The sequence below is a fragment of the Muscardinus avellanarius genome, assembly GCF_963383645.1.
Source record: "Muscardinus avellanarius genome assembly, chromosome: 18".
Lineage (NCBI taxonomy): Eukaryota > Metazoa > Chordata > Mammalia > Rodentia > Gliridae > Muscardinus > Muscardinus avellanarius.
In genome coordinates, this window is record NC_137804.1 from 5,413,401 (window position 1) to 5,435,916 (window position 22,516).

At 47.5% G+C, this 22,516-nt stretch overlaps 1 protein-coding gene across 1 annotated transcript in view; it reads right to left on the minus strand.

Moving 5' to 3' along the window:
* ULK4 (unc-51 like kinase 4) overlaps window positions 1–22,516 on the minus strand; it is a gene marked incomplete at both ends in the record, with an annotated part of 268,478 nt that overhangs the window by 59,153 nt on the left and 186,809 nt on the right. The window contains one exon of the mRNA XM_080715872.1: window positions 15,356–15,541. Coding sequence (XP_080571998.1) covers window positions 15,356–15,541 — 186 coding nt within the window. The remainder of the gene's footprint in view (window positions 1–15,355; window positions 15,542–22,516) is intronic.

Sequence of the window (22,516 nt, forward strand, 5' to 3'; positions counted from 1 at the left end):
GAAACCTCTAACGTCTTCTGTTGGGTCAGTCACTGGCTGTGGTGACCGGCTGCGTGCGGGGCTCACTCAAACCCCATCTCCTGACCTTTGCCCCCGAATTGAGCCACTTGCAACTGGCTGCTCACCTGGCCCCCACCAGGCCCGGCCGGCCCCTGCCCACTCAGTGCGTTTCTAACGCATTCATGGGTGGATATTACCATCTGAACAAATAAGATGACCCTCGTGCTACCGGGCAGTCTGTTTGGCAGGTTTATTGAATCAGTATTTCTTTCCTGACACTTTTTTTTTTTTGTGGGTCTAGGGGTAGAACTCAGGGGCATTTGACCTCTGAGCTATATACCCTCTGCCCTTTTTATTCTTTTTAATTTGGAAAAGGGTCTCGGTAAATTGGGAGGGCCTCACTAAGTAGCAGGGTGTGGTGGCACATGCTTGTAATCCCAGCATTCTGCAGGCTGAAACAAGAGGGTCATGGTTCATGGACAGCTTCAGCTACTGAGTGAGGCCCTTTATAACTAAGTGAGAACCCATATCAAAATCAAGAATAAAAAATAGGGCTGGGGGTGGAGCTTGGAGGTAGAATGCCCCTGGGTTCAACCCCCAGTACAGGAAAAAAAAAAAAAAAATCATAGCAGGCTTCATGTCCTTGAACTTTGATAAGTTAAAGACGTGAATTAAAAATATCCTTGAAATAACCAGCAGATACTTCTTATTACGTATCTGGGAAGACAACTAGATTTTCTTGTGGAGCCAGAAAATTAAAATCATGTAGGAATGACCATGATGATAGGGATGACAATTTCAAGAGAAAGTCACAATGGTCTCGTGGCAAAATATCGCTATTTATCTTTTACAGGTGAGTAATCTGTGACGCAGTGAGCACAGGTTACTCAAATGCTTACCCAATAAAACAGCAAAATCTTACCCCAAGCTGCCTGGCCCCATAGCCCTGTTCTTTATCGCCAGGCCAAACGAGCTCGTCCATTGGAAAGGCAGGAAAGGCACTAAGTTTTCACCTACTTCAATATTAAGAGAAAGTGAGCTGTAAGGACACATCAAAAAAATTTAAAGGCTTTTAGAAAATAAAAAATGAGGGCCGCTGGCTTTCTTGATTAAATGTGCCATCGAGCTGGTTTAAATCTAACACTCCATACGCTGACGTGAATTGTTAACCACCGTGTGGGTGGAGTCACGGTTTATCTCTAGGAAGGGTGATCGGCTAGTTACACACGCGGAAAGGCTTCCGGGTTCAGTCCAGTCACAACCCACTAACAGCGGCGCATCCATGACAAAGGCCGAGGCGTGCTCTAGGTGAGCGCAAGCCACTGGGCAGTCCAGCCCCTCCGGCCGGAGCCGTGGCGACTTGGAGGAACCCAGCCCTTGGGGCCTCCTGAGGTTCACGAGAAGCCCAAGGGAACGTGCTTCGGGTAGTTCTCATTAGCTGGAGCAGCAGCTAGATCGGGGGTGCGGGGGGGGGTGTCTTTCTTTGCATATTATAGTATTGGAAATACAAGGTCACTCCCAAGGAAGCATGCGCTTTGGGGAGTAATAGTATATACTTTAAACAGTACAAAACAGCCATATTTATCTGGCCTAAAGGAAATACAAATGGCTCCTGGCTGACAGTGGTTCCACCTCAGACTTTCTAACTTTAATGGTCCAGGACTCTCCGGCTGGGCTGGGCTGGAGCTCCCGGGCAGCCAGGCGGCCATGAAGGGGAATGCCAGCACCCTGCGGTGTACCGCGCCTCCAAGTAAGATGTTCAGCACAGGAGGCGCAGTAAACGCATTTTGGACCTGAGATATTTTTCAGCTTACGGCAGGTTTATCAGGATATAACTCTGCTCTAAGCTGAGGAACACACGTGACAATGCCCAGTTCAGCGGATGCTATGAATGAAATGTACCGCACATATATCTTTGGAAAACAGTTAAACACACACACACATGTGCGTATATATATGTATATACATGAATAGATACGTATGTATGAATGTATATGGAATATACTTACATAAGGTGCTTACGTATTTACACAAGATACTATGGGACATTTGCACACCTACTGTACAGTATATTCCTCAGTCCGTGCACCTGCCGACTTATTGCCAGGGTGGAAGGTGCTCTCAGGTGCAGACCTGGGGGAATGTCTGCGTGCCACAGCTGCACATCCTGTCCCATTTCTTCTTGCCAACAGGGTGTTTAGTTCTGGTAGATCATAGACCCGTGGTGCTAACACACTGTACCCACAAAGGGTGCTGGACTCCATGGATCCACCCGCCACAATTCTTGCCATTTCTTACTCTGTTCAGAAGGAACTCTTCACGTTGGTTTTATAAATAATTCACTTGGTTGTCATCAGAGTTGGATCCTGTAATTCAATCCCTCTACTGGGTTTTAAACTTTGAAAGTCACGTTTTACTTAATGAATACAATAATTGTTCAAGCGTCTCTGAGGATATTTTTTTTCTTGGATGGTACTGGGGTTCCTGGAAACCCTTCTATCTCCAGGCTACACTCCCAGACCTATTTATATATTTTTTAAATTTGGAAACAGGGTCTCTTAAGCCAGCAAGGCTGGCTTCGAACCTGTGCGATCCTGTCTTCGCCTCCCAAGTGCGGGGATTACAAGCGTGCGCCACCCCGCCTGGCAATATTAATGTTTTTTTTTTTAAGTCTTGTTTCTTATGTTATCTCTGGCGTTGGTTGGTGGCCACTGGCCTTTCTGGTTGACTGGTGGCCGTGCTGGCGATGGACCTTCCCTGGATGTCCACCTTGCCCCCGTGCTCAGCAGTGGGGATCTGAGTGCTAGCGGCCAGAGGAGCCGCCTCCACAAATGTTAGGGCTTTTACTTCCTTTGGGGGAGGCCGTGGCGTTTGGGGGGCCAGGGCATCATAGGCCAGGCCTCTGTTGCTCTCAGGCCCACCCACCAGGGAAGACCCTGCAGCGCACAGCTTCCAGGGCGGGGCGGGGCCTGTGCCCCGTCCTCCCTCTGAGGCCTTCCCTAGCACTAGGTCCTCCCCGAGCTCCTCCGTATATCAGCTTCTTGCCTTCAGACGTCTGAGGTCTCCCAAACTCGGAAGGTTCTTCCCTGCAAACTGACACTGCCTCCTGGAGCTCTCTCAAATTAGGCTTCTACTACTGACACCCTTCCCGGTTTTCAGTGAGATCATGCATTTTTACTTATTATTATTGTTATTTTTACTTAGTTTGATCCTTGCAAGAGAATTCTGAGAGGCAAGCAGTCAGCACACGGGCTTTTCACCATGATACAAAATCTTTTTTTTTTTTTTTTTTTTTTGTGGTACTGGGGTTCCTGGAAGCCCTTCTACCTCTGGGCTACACTCCCAGACCTATTTTTACATTTTCATTTTGGAAACAGGGTCTCCTAAGCCAGCGCACGGCTGGCTTCGAACCTGCGTGATCCTCCTGTCTCCGCCTCCCAAGCGCGGGGATTACAAGCGTGCGCCACCACGCCCGGCGATACAAAATCTTTTAGAACGGTATGTTAATGCGTGTGTAGATAGGTACGCACTTCCCTACGTGTGCTTTGTGTGCGTCTATGGGACTAGAAAGAAACCAGAATATTAACTGTGATAATTTATGAGTTAAAGATGACAGGAGGTTTTACTCACATTTTCCCCATCCACCATTCACATTTATTTATGTTGCAACCCATTGCAGAACAAACTCACATACTATAAAATCCAGCGTCTCAAAATGTACAACTCAGTGGTCCTTGGCATATTCAGAGTTGTGGAACCATCACCACAATCAACTTTAAGATACTTTCCCATCAACCCCCACAAAGAAAACATACCAACCCCGTTTTCAGCTGCAGCCTGCTCCCCTCCCTCGCTAGGCCCTGGCAATCCCACTCTTCCTGTCACCGTGCAGGTTCTAAAGGTCACCATTCCGTCTATATGCTTTATATTCTCAGTCTCATATGAATCGAACCATGTCATACATGGTCTTTTCTGTTTGACTTAACAATGCTTCAAGGTCCATCCATGTTGTGGCATGTGTCACTACTTCATTCCTTTGTACAGTTAAAGGACAGTCTATTTTTTTAATATTTTACATTTTATTTTTCTGTTCTTCAGTTGGGAGACTTTTTTTTTTTTTTTTTTTTTTTGCAGTGCTAGGGATTTGAACCCAGGTCCTTAAACACGCTAGGCACTCTACCATCAGGTCACACCCAGTCAGCCGGTTTCTACCTTTGGGCTCTTATGGTCAATGTTTCTATGCACTTTGTGCCCAAATAATGCATTACTGCATTACTGTTGTAATTTCAAAAACTACTTCTAGTGTGTGTGTGTGTGTGTGTGTGTGTGTGTGTGTGTGTGTGTGTGTGTGTGTGTGTGTGTTCTGTGTTACTGGGGATGGAACCCAGGGGCCTCCTATCTCCAGGGTATACCCCTAGACCTTTATTTGAAGACAGGGTCTTGCTAAACTGCTTGAAAGCCTCATTAAGTTGCCGAGAGCCTCACTGAGTTGCTGAGACTGGCTTCAAACCTGCGATCCTCCGTCTCAGCCTCTAAAGGACTGGGAGTACAAGCATGGGCCATCACACTCAGCCAAAAACTACTGTTTTGAAAATTCCAAGAATATTTTTTCAAAGATAGTCTATAAGTACAACTTTTCACAAATTTAGACTGCTACCGCTCCAACTGCTAAAAAGCACATGCCTTTACTCTACTCTAAAAACCTGTGCTCTACCTGCAATACCCAGACAGACTGAATCAAACAGAGAAGCAGACGTTCTTGCAGTAACTGGCGGATGCCGAGTAAATCCAATCTCCTCTTTAACATGAGGACACACTGACATAGGTTAGCAACCTCCGCAGTATTTATAACATTATTTAGGAACAGTGGGGCTTCTTTTTAAGAATATCACCTTAGAATACAGTTCATTCTTTTACCAGCAACATTGAAAACAATACTTTGTACACTAAATTAAAACCTGCCCAGGCTGTGGGGGGAAAAAAAAGAAGAAGAAAAGAATCTATTTTGTTGGCTACTCGAAGAGTCCAACCCCTAGAAAGGGATTATTTCCATTACATTTTCATCAGGGACCAGCAAAGAAAAGTATATCATGTTTTTACAGAGCCCGGAGAGGTAATGGCTTCCAGGTTGCTAAGCAACGCCGCAGTGTTAAAGGCCTCAGTATCTGTGATCTCCAGAGACACTCTCCAATTTCATTAAAACCTGCTCATAACCATTATACAAGAGGCCCACGTGGAGTTTACAAACAGGCTTAGGTTCTTGACATAATAACGAAGAAATTTTTTAAAAAAGTAACAAAACAAAATAAGTGGCATCAAAACTTTTGTGGTCCTTAAAACCGAATCGCTCAGAGACCCAGGTAATGAGATCTATAATGCTTCTAGAAGCATTTCAAAGCAGGCAAGAGCCATCAGTTTAAAGTCAACAAAAGTGCTTAGTATGCTGAGAAAGTTATACTGTATGGAACTTTGAGACTTTCTTTGAAGAGCAGATAATATGTTTTGTGTATGAATCAAAAAGGCAAGGACAATTTGAAATGAAAGCCCCAATCGTTACCGCTTCAAGAGGGGTCGTGAAAGCAGGCTTTCAACTGAAACAGGGAAACCAAGATGCCATGGGAAACAGTTCCCAGGAGGCTTTCCAAATATCCCCATTAGCGATGGCGTTAGAAAACGAGAGTCCCCAAAACCAGAAAGCACCACGACAGTCCCCAACAGCAGCTTCCCATGCACCACTGGGTCGCTGGTCTACGAAGCCTGGCGAGACCTGGTCTCTCTGCAGCAGGCACGCAGGCGCTGACCTGCTCCGCTCATCTCCCCAAAGGGCTAAGCAGAAATGTGTTGGGGGGGGGGTGTCACATGGGAGGCTCTGCCTTACTCATTAACCCTATGAGCTAAAAACGTCTTGAAAATTAAAGCAAATGCCTACCAACGTTGAAGGCCTTCTTGGATAGAAACGATGCCAGCCTACTGGACCATGGGTTTGCAATGCTGGACAGGCGGTTACAGTGTGGCACAAGGCCCTGGTTACCAAAGTATTTCTTTCCAGTCCCCACCCCCCACCCCCCACCCCGCGCATTCTTATTGACTTAAGCGGCAGGCATCCTTGGGCATGAGGCTCACTGATAAACCGATGGGTGGTGGGCTCTCACACGCCAACACACGGATGTGAGGGAAAAGTCAAATCTCGCAAAGCATGTGGGATTTCACAGTCAGCGGTAGAGGGAGAGTCACCCAGAAAACCTTCAACGTCTAAGATCTGACAGAGAGAAAACAAGACTGGACGATCAGCAGCCGAAGAAGAGCAAAGCTGGAGAGCGCAGGCCATTCAAAAGGGAATGCTGATTTGAAAAGCAATGGAAAATTGATGAAGATCTTCAATAATCTCCCCCTAAAGACCAATTTTTATGATGGTGCCAGGCGGGTTAAATGTTATAATGTGCCATCATGCGATTTTAATACTGTGAAATTTTGATATGCCCCCTTCCCCAAAGACAAGTCTAGAAGCAGGGTAGAGCCCTGAGTGACGGAGTGAAAGGGTCTGTCTGCAGGTCTTCTTGACAGAGATTGGGTGGGAACTCTCGGGGTGCCCCCAGCTGACTCCCATGGGCGGGGGACCGGGGAGCACGGCACCTGGGGGTAGGGAGTCACCTCGGTCAGAGTCAGGACTCCCAGAATCCTGCCTGCTCCAGCAGGCCCCGCCTCCTCCCACAGCCTCACCAGGCTACCTGCAGGGGAGGCCAGACTCCTTGAGGAGCCGCCTTCCCTGGCTAGCACCCCCCCCCCCAGCTCTCAGCCTCACGAGGGTCTGTGCATCCTTATTTCCTGAGTCCCATGTTCCGTCCTCCTCTTCAACGCCCTTTCTGCTATGCTCCCAGAACAGTTGCCAGCAAAAGTCTACAACTTCCCTGGCTTTTATGATGCTCCTCCCCTCTCCTGTTCTAACTGGAGCCAGGCTGGTCTCTTAAGAGTCGAGCTTCCTGTGCAGGTGACTCTGGCACCCCATGGGCCACTGGGCCTGGAGTAGTCACCTTGGTTCTCAGGTAGCTACCTGACCATTCTCTACCCCTCTTCCTGTGCCAGTACTGGGAAATGGCTTAAAAAATGTGTTTGAAAATAGCTTTGGTATTAATGTGCTGGTACTGAAAAATGACTTTGGTATTAATGTATAGGAAAATGAATTTAGTATTAATGTATCGAAAATTGGTTTCAAAATGCAAAAAGCAGCCAGGGCCTGGTTGCTGCCAGGCACTCAGGCAGCTGTTATAACACAGAGGCCCCTCACTAAAATTAGCAAGTAGATAGAAGAGTTGGGACCTAGGGCCTTCATATTCTAAAAACAGGTTTACATAATAAATAACTTATAGCAGATAGGCTAGAATCCCCTAAGAATGAGGGAGGAGGGTACAGGCCCACGTCAAGAGGGGGCAGATACTACATGACTCTGGACTTTTTAAATCATTTTGGTCCTAAGACCTGGGCCTACACCTGCATGAAGGAGGAAAGGCTTTGAGGCTGAACAAAAAATCTTCATAATCATAATCCCCATAATCATATAAAGGGCCTGCAGGAAGTTAATGGGTGGGCTCACACCTAGGTCAGAGGATTATTAGTTGAAGTTGAGCAAGCCGGGCGCACGCTCGCTAGTCATCCCAGCACTCGGGAGGCTGAGACTAGATACTCCTGGTTCTTGGGCAGCCTTAGCCACTTAGTGAGGCCCTCCGTAACTTAATGACACCCTGTTTCAAAATAAAGAATAAAAAATATGGCAGGGTATAATTCGGGGGTTGAATGCCCCTGGGTTCCATCCCCAAACCCGCAAAAAAAAAAAAAAAATTATTGGTTGGGCAAGATGAAGGATAAAATATCTTTATAAAAATTATTCTGTATACAAAAACTTCAGTAACTTATTTCAAGTTACTCCACTGCATTCATTCCTTTAATGCAGTGCTTTAACTCTGTCTTTTCTGTCTTTGTAATAATAAAATTGTTTAAGCTTACAGCAAAATAAAGTCAGGGCTATTCTTTTTCTAAAATAGCTCAGAACAAGTACCCACGGCTACATCTCACACCCTTACAGTTTCGGAGCCCAACAGGGGCACTGTAACAGTTTTACGGTAACATTCCTTCAACTCCCCAGCCCCAGCTTTAACCCAGGGCCACCAGAGAATAGCACCCCCAACTCTCCCCACACTGCCGTCAGCTGCGGCCCCCAGCACGTCCAGTTCCCAGCCAGCTGTCCCCGTCTCTCACACACCACCCTTGGCATGGTGCTTGATGGTGCCAGCAGCCACGAAGAGACCTTCCAGCACCTCTGGCCTTCCCTCCGGCGAGCGCATCCTCCTCCCCACACCAGGCACCCACTTCTGTTTCATCTTTATGTAGGACCTTCCAGGACATTCCCAGCATCGTCTCTACTGTCCTCTAGCCAGACATCTCCTACTTGAAATTCCAGACCTACAGGTGGGCGCCACTGCTGACCTGACACTCCCAGCTGGGTATCGGGCAGGTGCCTCAAACCTAGCACCTTCAAAGCAGAGCTCCAGACTTCCTCTCTCTCTCCCTCCCTGGGTCGGCTCCCCCTGCAGCACTGGCCAGCTCGAAGAAGGGGGAGGTGGGTGCAAAAACTGGAACCATCCTTGACTGCTCTGTCTCACGCCCTCCATCCGATCTGTCTGCAAATTCTTTGGTTCTGCTTTCAAGGTCGATCCACAATATGACCACGCTTAACCCCACACCAGCCCCAGGCCTCCGTGGTGGCCTCTGGACATCCAGTTAACCTCAGCCCCTTTGAGGGTGCTCTCAAGGGAGCAGCCAGATTAGCTCTGGCTTCTGCTTGCCCCCTTCTGGGCTCTCATCTCCCTGTGAATAAGGGAGGGTTTACAGAGCTCATGTGAGATCGTGCCCTCGCTGTCCCCTGCCTCTCTGCTCCTCCCTCTCCCTCCCCGCTCATTCAGCCCTGCACACATGGGTGGCCTCCTTCCTTCTCCCAGGACTCCCCAGGTGCACCCGCCTGGCAGATGCTGGGACTGCTGTTCCCTGCCCGGCAGGCTCTGCTCCCAACGCCCCCTGGCTGCCGCCCATGTTCTCTGTGAGCCCATCCTGCACAGGCCCTAGAAGTTGTTACCAGCAGCCCCCACACATCCAGTCCTTCTCTCCTCCTGTGTTTTCCTCCTCGGGGCTTTTGTCGTCTCACCTACAGCTAGTAAGTGCGGCTGGCTTCTTGCTGTCCCCAGCCAGCTCCACGGGAGGGGGGTTTGTTCTTCCTCACCACTGTATGCCCAGCACTGGACAACCTCCGCCCCCCTGGAGGCACCCAGCAGCTCCCTGTCAGCAAAATGCTAAGAGAACACAGTGGGGCGAGTCCTCATGACAGCCTGAGGAGACCAATAAACTCACTTAAATAAGCGTCAGTTGCATTTTTTGAGGTCAAATCCCAAACAAACCCTTTGTCACTATTTTCCCCCAAAGATGGCCAGTTTAAGTCAATCTCCATTAAGCAGTTCATTTTCTGTTATCACTTATTATGGACCAGAACAGAAATTCCCATGATACAGAAGCATGCCGAAACATCATCAGGTATTTCAACTGAATTTAAAAGCACTAGCTGGCATTAGCCGGGTGTGTTGGCGCACACTTGTCATCCCTGTGATTAGGAGGCTGAGATAGGAGGATTGCGCAGGTTCAAAGCCAGCCTCGCTGGCTTAAGAGACCCAGTTTCCAAATAAAATATAAAATAGGTCTGGGAGTGTAGCCCAAAGGTAGAAGGCCCCTGGGTTCCATCCCCAGTTTAAAAAAAGGGGGGGGGCACTAAAAGCACTAGCTATCATAAAACAAGGGGTCAAACTGGGCCTAAAAATTCAACTTGTCTAAGAGCTTGAATTGACAACATTCCCTTACACAGATATTTAAATTTTCAACTGAAATGAGGGTTGAGGGACAGCACAGTCCACCTAGGTGACTTTCATACAAGGTTTCCGCTCCAATCTCACTAGCAGCGTATACCAAGTGCAGGAAGCAGGTGTGCTCGCCTCACTCTGAAGCTCACAATGATAATTCCATTAATAAAAGCATAAAAGTAAGTGGGCGTGGTGGCCCATCCCAGTACTTGGGAGGCCAGAGGAGAGAATCATCCTCTGTTCTTGGTCAGCCTTAGCAACTTTGTGAGACCCTGCTTCAAAGTAAAAGAATAAAACAGGGCTGGGAGTACAGGTTAGAGGTAAAACGCCCATGGATTCAGCTCCCAGTACCACAAAAATAAGTAATAAAATATCAATTGACATATCCTTTTATATCTTTAGCTTTTTCTGTGATTATTTAAAAATTAAAAACCCCAAACTCAACTCTGGTTCTCTGCTTTACATATTGGTCTATTTACTTGGAAACCATACTTTTAAAGGGGGAAAATATTTGTATGAATATCAACATTAGCTATTGTTACAGAAGATGGAATTTCTTAAAATATATATTATATGAAGGAAAGCTACATTTAAAATATTTACAAGAATTAGAAACATTCTACGTAACACATTCATAAAAGGGCCTCAAGAAAAAGTCACTGCTGTGTGCAACCACAAAGAAGTATTTTGCAAACACATTCATGCTAATACTTAATGTGGCACGAGTACCCATTATTTTAAGAATGGCTTTGCTAAAATCATGCAATAAAAAAAATCTCAAATGACCAAGAAAATCTACAGTGTGCGTGCATGAGCGTGTATGCGTGTGTGGTGCTGGAGAGTCTACCTCGGAGTAGGGGCATTCAACCTCTGACCTACACCCCCAGCCCCAGTTTATTTTTTTTACTGAGAAACAGGGTTTCACTAAGTTACTAAGGCCTTGCTAAATTGCCAGAGGCTGGCTTCAAGTGTGCGATCCCCCTGTCTCAGCCTCCCAAGTATTGGGATTACAGGTGTGTGTGTGTGTGCGTGTGTGTGTGTGTGTGTGTGTGTGTGTGTACGCGCGTGCGCGTGCCACCATGTCCTGCTGAATCTGGAGCATTCTGCAAGGGGATAGCCACACAGTGAGGTTAAAATGATCACTAGGTCAAGAAAGAGTCCCGGCAACTTATCACTATAGAGAGAACCAGAAAACGATTCCCTATACGTGGGAATATTCAGTTTGAATAAATGATTATTTATTCAAAACTCACATTAAGTTTTCTTTGGGCCTTTTAGTTGTTACAAAGTAAGACAACATAAAACAAATGCCAGGCTCTCTTCTCTGTTTAGAAACGGTCTCCTTAGGTTGGGGAGGCTGGCCTCAAACCTTCGTCCTCTCTCAGCCTTCCAAGTACTAGGAGGACAGGCGTGGGCCGGTCTTCATGAGAGACGGAGCCCTGAGGGGGACTGGCCATCGATGGCTCGGTTCCAGAGTCTATTCGCACCCCCCCCCTCTGGAAACCGAGTGGCAGATCTAGGCAAGGCATCTGTCTATCCCCAGAATTCACTTGCGATTCTGGCGGCCAAGGGCAGGGCCTGCTTGGCCAGCCAACTACTGACCCAGAGTGGTGTGGCCAGGTTCAGACAGAGCTCGGGGGCTCTCAAGCGCGTCCCCTCAGAGTCTCAGGAAAACCTTCCCGGGAACAGATGTCAAATACTGATCACAATTACTCTTTACTCATTTGGGTACACTGCATTTTTCTTAAAAACTGCACCGGATTCAGATCAATTTCCATTTTTTTTTTTTTTTTACAAAAATAAGCAAAAACAAAACTAAACTGAAACTAAGGCTGTTAAAGGAGGGCGAGGGCGGCATTTTGCCACTTTGTCAGACCACAGAGAATATTTCTTTACTTTTCTTGTAGAAATTCGACCCCTTCAGAGTCTAAATTGTACAACTTAACTTGGCCCTAAAAAAACAAAAACAAAAACAGAAAAAGAATGCCTGCGGGATTTCTAATGTCTTCCTTCAGTCTCTCTAAAGCACTGAAGATCCGTGCTTGAAGAAATGGACGGCAGAACACTGCCATCAGGCCACGCTCACCTCCAGCCACAGAACGTGTGGATTCTCTTGTAGAATGAGGAAGGCCGGGGGCCTATGGGAGAATTCTGTAGGGAACCGCTGGGGCCCTGCAAGGTTTTCTCCAGGCAGCAGCCTCCGCGGGATGGATATTTGTAGTGTGTCTTCAATACTAACTGTCTCCAGAGTTGTCCCGAATCACACTTCCGCCGCCACAGGGCTGCGTCAAGGAGAGGGCGGGAACGTGGCCCGAAGTCAGCAGCACCCACTTACCGGGACCGCCCCCGCCCCGTGCGTCATCTCCTGCTTTTACAGAGCAGTCAGCAGCACACAGGTGCGCCAATTTCAGGCACAGGTGGTTCAGGTGCAGTTGATATCTTCGGCACTGGAGGACACTGGCTTTAATTAAGAGGCAAGTAGCTGCTCTGCAGTCAGGGCCACTGATAGCAAGTCTAGGGGAGAAGCAGACTTTGGGAGACACAGGAAGGTTTTCCATCACGTTTTTAAAGCTAAGGCGCCAAGTGTATAATTATAAAACCTCCCAACTTCCTGTAAATTACAACAGATAATTACATCATTAGGTTTCCCCCGCGCCCTCCATATGTTCTAAATACGGACCTGGCAAAGGAAGAGCAGGGAGTGGGGGGGTGGGGGGTGGGGGTGGGGAGAGACAGCCCCGGCCCATTCGCAGAGATTAAACGTCCCGGTTCTTTCATTTGTTAGTGAAAATTATGGTCTTAGAAAGTTACTATCACAAGGCTGGGACTTTAAGCAGAGTAGTCAGGAACCTGGCGCTCTTTGGTGAGTCATCGGGAGGGGCCTGCCATATGCCCCCCACGAGTGCCGCTGTGCCAACCACGGCTCACCAGCTGCCAACACACTTACGGCCTTGTGAATTATGGGGCTGTGCGCATTTCGGGGCCGCCGTCTCTGAACCCATCCAGGCTGGCTCTGCCCTGGGGACAGCAGAACACTGCCATCTGGGACAGTGTGGGGAAGACAGAAGCATCGGGTATGGGCTAAGAACTGTTTTGAGGTCCTTCTCAGTCTGCCACTACCAGGAGTTCGCAATGGGGCCTAATAGGAGACATGGGGCAATCTCCAACAACAAAACTGCTATATCCCCTGATGTTTCTTACTCAGCTGGGAAGATCCCAAGTGCCTTCCTCCCCGGGGGGCTGATCCTGTGGCGCTTGGCTGGCTCTTCCACTGTGGCAAAGACCGCAACCTGCTCGGTAGTAAAGGTGGCTCTGGACCCCTCCAGCCGGAGACGCCTGTGTGCAGGGGGCAGGGAGGCTATGGCTTCCTGTGCAGGGATCTCCAATGCAGTGCTGCACACGGTCATAGCTCTATGACTCGTTTTGCCATGAAAGAAGAATGAGTCTCTCGGGCCCTTCTAAATCAAAGCTCAAATTCAGCCTGATGAACGCCTGCAGAACCCACACCGACTGGGAAGAGAGCGGCAGCCTGGAGGTGGGCTGCATGGAAGGGGTAGAGGCTAGGACGGTCCAACTTGGGTCCGTTATCAGCCACGCCATTTCCTACTTGGTGGTCTTGGGAATTCCTTCACCTTGCTGAGCCTTGTTCTGGTATTGGGGATGGAACCCAGGGGCACTACCTCCAAGCTACATCTCAACTCTTTGTGTCTGAAACAGGGTCTCACTAAGTTGCCGAGGCCGGCCTTCAGCCTACAATCTTCCTGCCTCAGCCTCCCAAGTACAGGGACTACAGGCCTGAACCACCATGCCCAGCTCTAGCCTTAGTTTTTAACTTGTAGAGTGGTAATAGTTACTGGGGCTGATCGCTAAGAGTTCTGTGAGGATAAAAATGAGAGGGTACATCCAAAGTCCCCGACACAGGAATTAGCACATTCTGGCGGCCAGCATCCCACGGTGATGCCGATATTTTGCAAATCACCTGTTCAAGCTGTAACAAGATTCCATCACTCTCCTGAGACCAGGGTAACGTGAAGCTCTAACAGGGAGCGAGCCAGCCATCACAGAACAATGGCTGCCACTGGGGCTGGAAGTCTTGGTGGGGCTGGAAGACACATTATACTTAAAGCACAATACCGCACGGAAGAGGTTCCACAGCTTCACCCCCTCCTCGTCTGTCACCCATCTGTCAGGTATATTCTGCTGCCTGCTGCGACTGCTTATCACAATGGTTCAGAAGTCATGGTGAGTACCCCTCTCCGCATCTTTCACAGACACCACTTGCCAAGGAACGCCTCAGGATAACGAGACATGGGGTGAGCACAGATGCACAAGCCGGGGACGACAGAGAGGACCTCTGTCCTTTATTACCTGTGATACTAGCTACTGTAAGAAACGGCGTCAGAATCAACCGAGGTTCATTGTGAAAAGCATACAGGCTGATCCTCAAAAGTACTGTAGGATATCAGTTCTCCGTATTAAAAAATAAAATAAACTGGGCAGAAGGGAGAGATTTTCTTTAGAATGCTGAGAGTTGGAAATGCTGGGAGTCGGAAATCTCCATTCTGCCACCATTATAAAACTAAAATATAACTGCACACTGATCATACCAAGTTATCAAAACTAGCATCACCAAAAAAAGGGGGACAAATAGACAGGATGGGCCCAGGACGTCGTGGACTGAGAAGAACCGTTACCATTTCTGGGGTATTTGTGAATCTAACTGCATGGAGACATCCTACAGACTCCATCTCAGGAAGACACTGCATAACATCCAGTCTGCATTCCTAAGAAACGTCATGAGAGACAAAGAAGTCTACAAGAATATTCTAGGTGGAATAAAGAAAATCCTACGAGGAAAGCCACACTCCCCAAATCATTCTATGAAGCCAGTATCACCCTGACACCAAAACCAGATAAGGAAAGAAGACTGAAAGACCAAGACCCCTCAGAAACCTAATGCAAAAATCCCTATTAAAATATTAGCAGTTCTTATTCAGAAACACATTAAGAATATTATACACCATGACCAAGTTGGGTTCATTCCAGGCATGCAAGGATGGTTTGACAGACGCAAAACAATTAACAAAATTCCTCACAGAGACGGAATTAAGAACAAAAAACATATGATCATCTCGTTAGGTGCAGAAAAAGCATCTGACAAAATTCAGCACCCACTCATTGTAAAAATACAATTCTAGATATTTTATACTGGAAGAAAGTCACACAAGTTATTACAACAGTCGACAGAATTGGAACGTGGGTCATATTAAAGGGTGTGAAGGCACAATGCCTCTTACTCCCAAATGATTCAGAAAAAATGTGTCTAGACAGATAGAGTATGGTTGACATTAACCACAGGTGCCAACGTGAAAGCAGGCCCAAGAAATGACCATTCCTAGTTCGTACGGCTGCCACTCAAGCCACCCGCTGCACCCTCAGGTTCTGCGTGGACTCACCATCCTTCTGAGAATCCGCAATACAAGCTTCTGCTCCTTGGGGTCCTCTTTGGACGCCAGCAAGTCAGCAAAACATTCCACGTTCTCCGGAGACAGGCTGTCCGGGTTCTCTCCTCCATACAGCTGGACCAGTATAGACAGACACTTGGACGAAATCTCAAAAATTTCAGGATCCTCACTTGGAAGCTGAAAATCAACCAATAGGGTTACTTAAATTGCACTGAAGATAATGTTGGTATTCCCCGGGAAATAGGGTAGAATTTGGCTCAGTGACAGGTGCAGTGTGAGTAAAAAAATCGGCTACTCAGCCTGGTGAGCGCCGAGGGCCTCTAGCAGTCTTGCCCTCGCTCTGAGGTTGTAGCTCTGTACAGCTGTTTATACCTTCTGGTTAGTTTTCTCCCATGTCTGTCCTAGGTGATGGGTTTTGTCATGATTTCAATTCATTCCCATCTGTATCATCTAGCAATTGCACGATTTTTTCCTGTTCTAGCACCTTAAGATGCATACAAACCTCTGTTTTCACAGATATGGAGTAGCTAGAGAGAGGGGGGCACACATACCCAGGCTTATGTCAACCTCCATTTCTGCCCTTTAGTTGATTTTGTTTTACTGTTCAAATGCAAGGGTAGTCTAACATCTGAAAATCAATGCTGTATGCAGTAACACAATAAAGGACAAAAACTATAATTCTCACCCTCTGACAAAAAGCATTGTATAAAGTATAATAAATAGGGTAGAGGGTATAGCTCCGAGGTAAAATTCCCCTGGGCTCCTTCACTCTTGGGGGGAGGGCGGGAGGCAGCGTTAGAGTTTTACTTTAATTTCTAAATTGTTCGAGTTATCAGACGTGCTCGTGGGACCTTTTGTAATTAAGGTATCTGAAATAAACCTGCCTCTCTCACTCCCAACATTAATAGAGGAAGGAAACTTCCTAGGCCTGCGGGGTAATGACCTTCATGTTTGCACAGTGGCCAGATGCCAGGCTCGCCGTAACTGGTGATGGGAAGGCTCAGGCGGCAATCACTTCCTGGGGCCGCCAAACACGGACATGGGGCCTGGGAAATGTTACTTTTTGGGTATAAGATTCGAACGCACTACAGAAATATGACTTGGAAATTGCTGTGTGGCTGGGCATGGTGGCGCACGCCTGCAATCCGGTCCTTGTGAGGCTGAGACAAGAGGACTAAGGTTTGGGGATAGTCTCTGCCATGTAGTGAGACCCGCCACAACTCAGTGGGGCCCTGTTTCAAAATAAAACAGGGCTGGGGGTATGGCTCAGAGGCAGAACACCCTGGGTTCAATTCCCAATACCAAAAAAAAACCCCAAAAAACAAAATTGCTGTGTATTCAATCTAAAATAATGGAAAATGCATGAGAGCCTCCTCCAATTTAAAAAAAAAAAAAAACCTTTCCATAGAGTTTATACCTAAAGAACATAGGTTTGAGATATAAAATATACTCTAAAAGAAATTTTTTTTTCTTAACAAGGGCTACTTCCAAGCCAAGCGCGGTGGCGCACGCTTGTCATCCCCGCGCTTGGGAGGCTGAGACAGGAGGATCGCGCAGGTTCGAAGCCAGCCGTGCTGGCTTAAGAGACCCTGTTTCCAAATTAAAAAGTATAAAAATAGGTCTGGGAGTGTAGCCCAGAGGTAGAAGGGTTTCCAGGAACCCCAGTACCACCAAAAAAAAAAAAAAAAAAAAAAAAGGGCTACTTTCATTAAGAAATGGATGCTCGGCTGGTTGTGGTGGCGCACGCTTGTCATCCCAGCATTTGGGAGGATGGCGGTTCGTGGCCAGCCTCTGCTACTTAGGCCCTGAAACTCAGCGAGACCCTTGTTTCAAAATAAATAAGGCTGGGGCATAGCCCAGAGGTAGAATAAGTACCACATACACACAAAAAAAGGATGTTCTATATAATAAAATAGGCTAATAACGTGCCAAACCAGGCAATCTGTACAACCGGAAGGAGGAAATGCATTCAATAAGACTGGTTGAACATAGAAAAAGGCTTTATTACCTAAACGTTTAGCACAAGTTCCATAAGGGAAAGTCTCAGCTTTATAAAGGAATAGTTCATTTATTCAAAGAGACGGATCCAGAATGAGAATTAAACAAGACCATTTGCTGCTCTACTCCCCGGTGGCCCCAGGGCCTTTGCTGTGAGCCCGGCTGCTATGCCTTGGGCACCTGCGAGGCGGGCTCTGCAGGAGACCATGGGGCAGCTAATTTTAGAGCTGCAATGCAGTTGCTGGAAATACCCAGGGGGACGTTATTTTAGCACATTAACGAGGCTGTTCACTAAGAGTTTATTACAATAAGAGATGGATGTTTATTAGATCGGTAATGCGATTACAGCATGCGCGGCAGGAGAAGGGCCTCTGGGAACCAGCGGCAGGATCATTCCGCAGGCGTTAAAGCAAAACAGAAAAGCCAAACATCGTTATCAAAACTGCTAACTTCACTGGATCACGGTTACGGTAAACAGGCGCACTAGTAAACATCCGCATGGTTTCCCACTTGCAAAGCAATGCCTGGATGTGCCGTCCGAGCTCATGCACCAACACCCGGCTTCTGCTGGGGGTTTAAAAAATAAATAAATAAAACCACTGACGCAGAGTCTGCTGGTCACCCTCAGTGTGGCCCGCTTCTATAACACCTGGGAATTTCCTTAATTTTAGCCTGAACAGGTCTTCGCCACATGCAGCTTATTGCGAAATAATAAAGATATTCGACGGCCAGCAGCAATACACCAAAGAGAAAAAAGCAAAGCTGGAGAGAGAGAGAAGGCATTAACCAAGTACCGAGGGCGACCTGAGGTCTGCACTCTGGACCTCTTTCCCTCCTCCCAGCAACCCTGGGCTGTTAAAACTCCTCCCATCTGAGGTGGGAAGAGGCTCCGGAGCTCATCTATGGGAGAAGCCAGCTTGCCGTACTTAGACGGGCATTCGGGGTGGTTCCAAGATACGCATGGAAATGCCGCTCTGCCGCCAAATGGCCTCACACACACTGCTGGACCGATTTGCTAAGGTCCTCGCCTGGTGTGAAGGATGCTGGATTCCTTCCTGCTAACCACAAAATGCACAGCTCCAGGCATATTATGCTACTAACCCTGCCAACCGAAAGTAATTTCCACGCCCTAAAAATCTAGTTTCCGTGTGTTTTAGGAGACCGAGATATTAAAGACCGGCATCCACAAGACACCTGCCATCGATATGACCTGAAGACACAGATTTATAGGCCGGACATGGTGGCGCACGCTTGTAATCCCAGCATTTGGGATGCTGAGACAGGAGGATCGCAATTGGCGGACAGCCTCAGCTTAGCGAGGCTCTTTGTAACTCAGACCCTGTTTCAAAATAAAGAATTAAACATAAGGCTGGGAGTGTAACTCAGAGGTAGAATGCCCCTGGGTTCCATCCCCAGTACCGCGGGAAAAAAAGTTTTATAATTAAACACAGGCATGCCTAATTGTTATCTATACTTCAAACGGAGTCTTTCTCATCACCGTAAAACCAACCACGTATCACGTGGGTCCGTTTTTCTCTAATGAGCCAACGGATAAAGGCATCTCTGGAGGGAACACACCTGTCCTGGAAACGCTACCTTCTCTGGAGGATCGCTAGTGTAAAAAATGAGGATCTTCAGGGAACCCTTGGGGAATACACCAGAATAGACGGCCATCCCACAAGGAAGGAGGCCTCTGCAGTCTTCCCTGGCGTCCAGGGGGATGGGGCCCAGGATTCCCCAAGGATACCTTATCGGCAGATGCTCAAGTCCCGTACGGAAAGTGGCATGATTTTTGCAAACACAGGGCGTCCTTTTGGTACCTCAAACCATCTCTAGATATAGTTAGCACCCTGTGAACGCTGCCTAAGCAGTTGTAACGCTGTCTTATTCAGGGAACAAGGGGAAAAGTCTGATCTGTTCAGTACAGAGGCAGTTCTTTTCAAATATTTTCAATCTTATAAGGCACCGACAAAAGTCTAAAGAAAAATTTCAGTCCGCGGCTGGTCAGATCCATGGGTGCCTGGGTGCTCACGCACCCCTCCCCGGGGAAGCCAGCTACCTGATCATCTCTTCCTGTGGCGCTGCAGTCACCGAAAAGAGTTACATGTATATGAGCCGATAGAGAACTGTTGCTCGAATAAAGCGACAAAGGGCGACCTGCAGACCGCGCGCCGCGATCCTGCTGCGTAAACAGGAGCGCACCGTGCGTTCATTTATAAACACATGTGCAAATCATTGTGAAAACACTTTGAGAGTCTGGAGGAGAGGTAGATGTTTTGTTTTTTGAAACTGGGAGACTGAACTCACGGGGCTATTGCCGCTGAGCTACATCCTTGGCCTTTTTTTTTTTTTTTTTTTTTTTGGTGGTACTGGGGTTCCTGGAAACCCTTCTACCTCCAGGTTACACTCCCAGACCTATTTTATACTTTTTATTTGGAAACAAGGTCTCTTAAGCCAGCGCGGCTGGCTTCGAACCTGCACGATCCTCCTGTCTCCGCCTCCCAAGCGCGGGGATGACAAACGTGCCCACCACGCCCGGCTTGGCCCTTTTTTTTTTGACACAGGGCCTTGCCATGTTACTGACAGTGACTGACTTGAAGCCTGCAATTCTGTCTCCGCTTCCCCAGGACCAAGCTCAGGCATGTACTACCACGGCCACTTCACTTTTTTAACCCGTTCAAGGAGTTGAATTATAGAATTATTTTTAAAAAGACTAGCATATAAAATCCATTTGCTAAACAGTCACAATGCTTGAAGAAAATAATGTAAGATACTGCGTATTATGTGACCATGAAAACTTGTCAGGAGTCGATCTCTTTGTAATCAGCACAACTTCTTCATTGGCCCTTTTTGGTACCATGTATGTGAAGTCCTCGCACGGGAATTATTTTGTATTTTTGTATGCATGCTTGTTGTTAGCAAAGCATTTTCATTTTACTCTGAAACACTTACCCATGGAAAAAAAGAAATTCAGCCCCGTAACAGTCAATTCATCTTCCTCCCAGTTGATAAATGAAGGAAAACTGATCACCGAGGCCAATACTGACTCTTCTGTGTTTACAGTGTTTCTGCGTGATCTACTTCGTAATTATCTTCGCTTCTGCATTCAAACAGCTTTGGCGGTTTTGCTCATAAGAAATATGAGTTTCCTATTTTCGCCTCAAGTAAATCTTTAGTTACGAGCTCAGCCGTAATTACAAAAAGTTATGAGTTGAAAAATAATTTCCCCCATCAATTTGTCCTGACAAAAAGGTAAGTCTAGTTTAACCAAATACTTTCTACTTCAACGTCCTTCCCTGTAAAATGGTGGCCGTCTGCTCCACATGAAAGCACTGGATCCAACAGGAGAGCCTCCCATCTCAAGGCGTTAGTGATGTCCTGAGGACGACCTTCACCCAAGGACAGAGAAACTGCCGGAACTTTACTAATGATCGCAGAGGACCCAACTGAAAACCGGAGCACCTCAGAGGAGCTGCACGCAGGTTACTCATGATCCGACATAATACACCTGCTTCTGGGAAGGGTGCTAATGAGTCAGATCAAGGCTGGTGCTTCTTGGATTCCGTAGATCATGTAGACATGGCCCAAAGTAACCTAAAAATCATTCAAGTTCCATTTGAGAATAGTCCATTTGAACTGAAATATGTGTCCAATCATTCTTTGACTACAGCGACCTTGTAATGGGAAGTGGTGAGAAAATGAATAGGACAAGCTTCCTTAATAACATTTCTGATTAACACTTTTGAAAAACACTATTCTAAGCCGGGCGTGGGGGCGCACACTTGTCATCCCAGCGTTCAGGAGGCTGAGACGGGAGGATCACGGCTCGCGGACAGCCTCAGCTACTCAGTGAGGCCCTTTGCAAAGACCCTGCTTCAAAATAAAGAATATAAAAATAGGGCTGGGGGTTGTAGCTTGGAGGGAGAATGCTCCTGGGTTCCAGCCCATGTTGCCAAGAAATAAAAAATAAAAATAAAAGAACCCAAGTGTACAATATTCTAGCAAACAGCTGAACACCAGTGCTGGTTGCTCTTTCAATGTACTCCATCACACGTTAGCGAGCTCATCTCTGAGCTTCCCAAGGGTGGAGTGTGAGGAGGGCCGGCGGGGCTCCCCTCGCCCAAGCGCTGGCTTGAAAGCAGGAAGTGGGCATTTCAGTTCCCTGGAGTCTTTCATTGACCTGGAGGAACGAGCCTTTCTGCACTATATTGACCAGCTCCAGTGGGTCACTGGACACAGGCATATTGAGGGCCTCCTGCCCACCGGGACCTGAGTACTTGGGGAGGGAGCCGGGCAGCCACGTTCTTTGACAGTAGTTATAAAGCAGACCCAAAGGCTGCTGCTCTCACTGGAAGCCAAGGCCCCAGGTCCTCTGCAGCAGAGGCACTGGGCATTAGTAAAGATTGACAAATATCACAAGTAACGTACATACAGAAACAAACATCTGTTTTCCTTAAAAATTACTATTGTGAGCTGGGCGTGGTGGCGCACGCTTGTAATCCGAGTTCTTGGGAGGCTGAGACAGGAGGATCACAGGTTCGAGGACAGCTTCAGCTTAGCGAGGCCCTCCGCAGTTTAGTGAGGCCCCGTTTCAAGGCAAAGAATAAAAAACAGTGCTGGGGGCGTAGCTTGGAGGTAGACTGCCACTGGGTTCGATCCCCAGTTAACCCCCCCCAAAAAAAAATTTACTATTGTATCATTTCATGGATATAGCACCAGGTTTCAAGACATGGGCTTTCCTAAGTCTGCAAGGAGAAAAGCAACTTTTTCAAGTTCAACAGAAAGTTCTATGCTCTGCTAAGTCATACCAACGCGTTTATTTTGGAAGCAAAGAAAATATTTATTACAGTCCAAGTCCTCCCCCACCCTTTCAAGCCCCAGGGAAGCCAACCAAACTGCTCCCGGTCTCTGCTCAAGAGAACAGGACGCTGACCTTGGCTGGCAGAATTAAAGAGGAATTCTGCTAACAAGCACCGCAAGCAACTCAGAGCTGCGGACCGCTGAATATTTATGAGGTGTCTTACTGCACCGGCCGTCAGGGAAGACGGAGAGAGATGCGCGCTTCCGAATCACCCAGCGAGCTGCGATTTCAAACCCCGCATGGAGGGAAAAATTCACCGTTCGCTCAAAATGCGGAGATGTACTAGGAAAAGC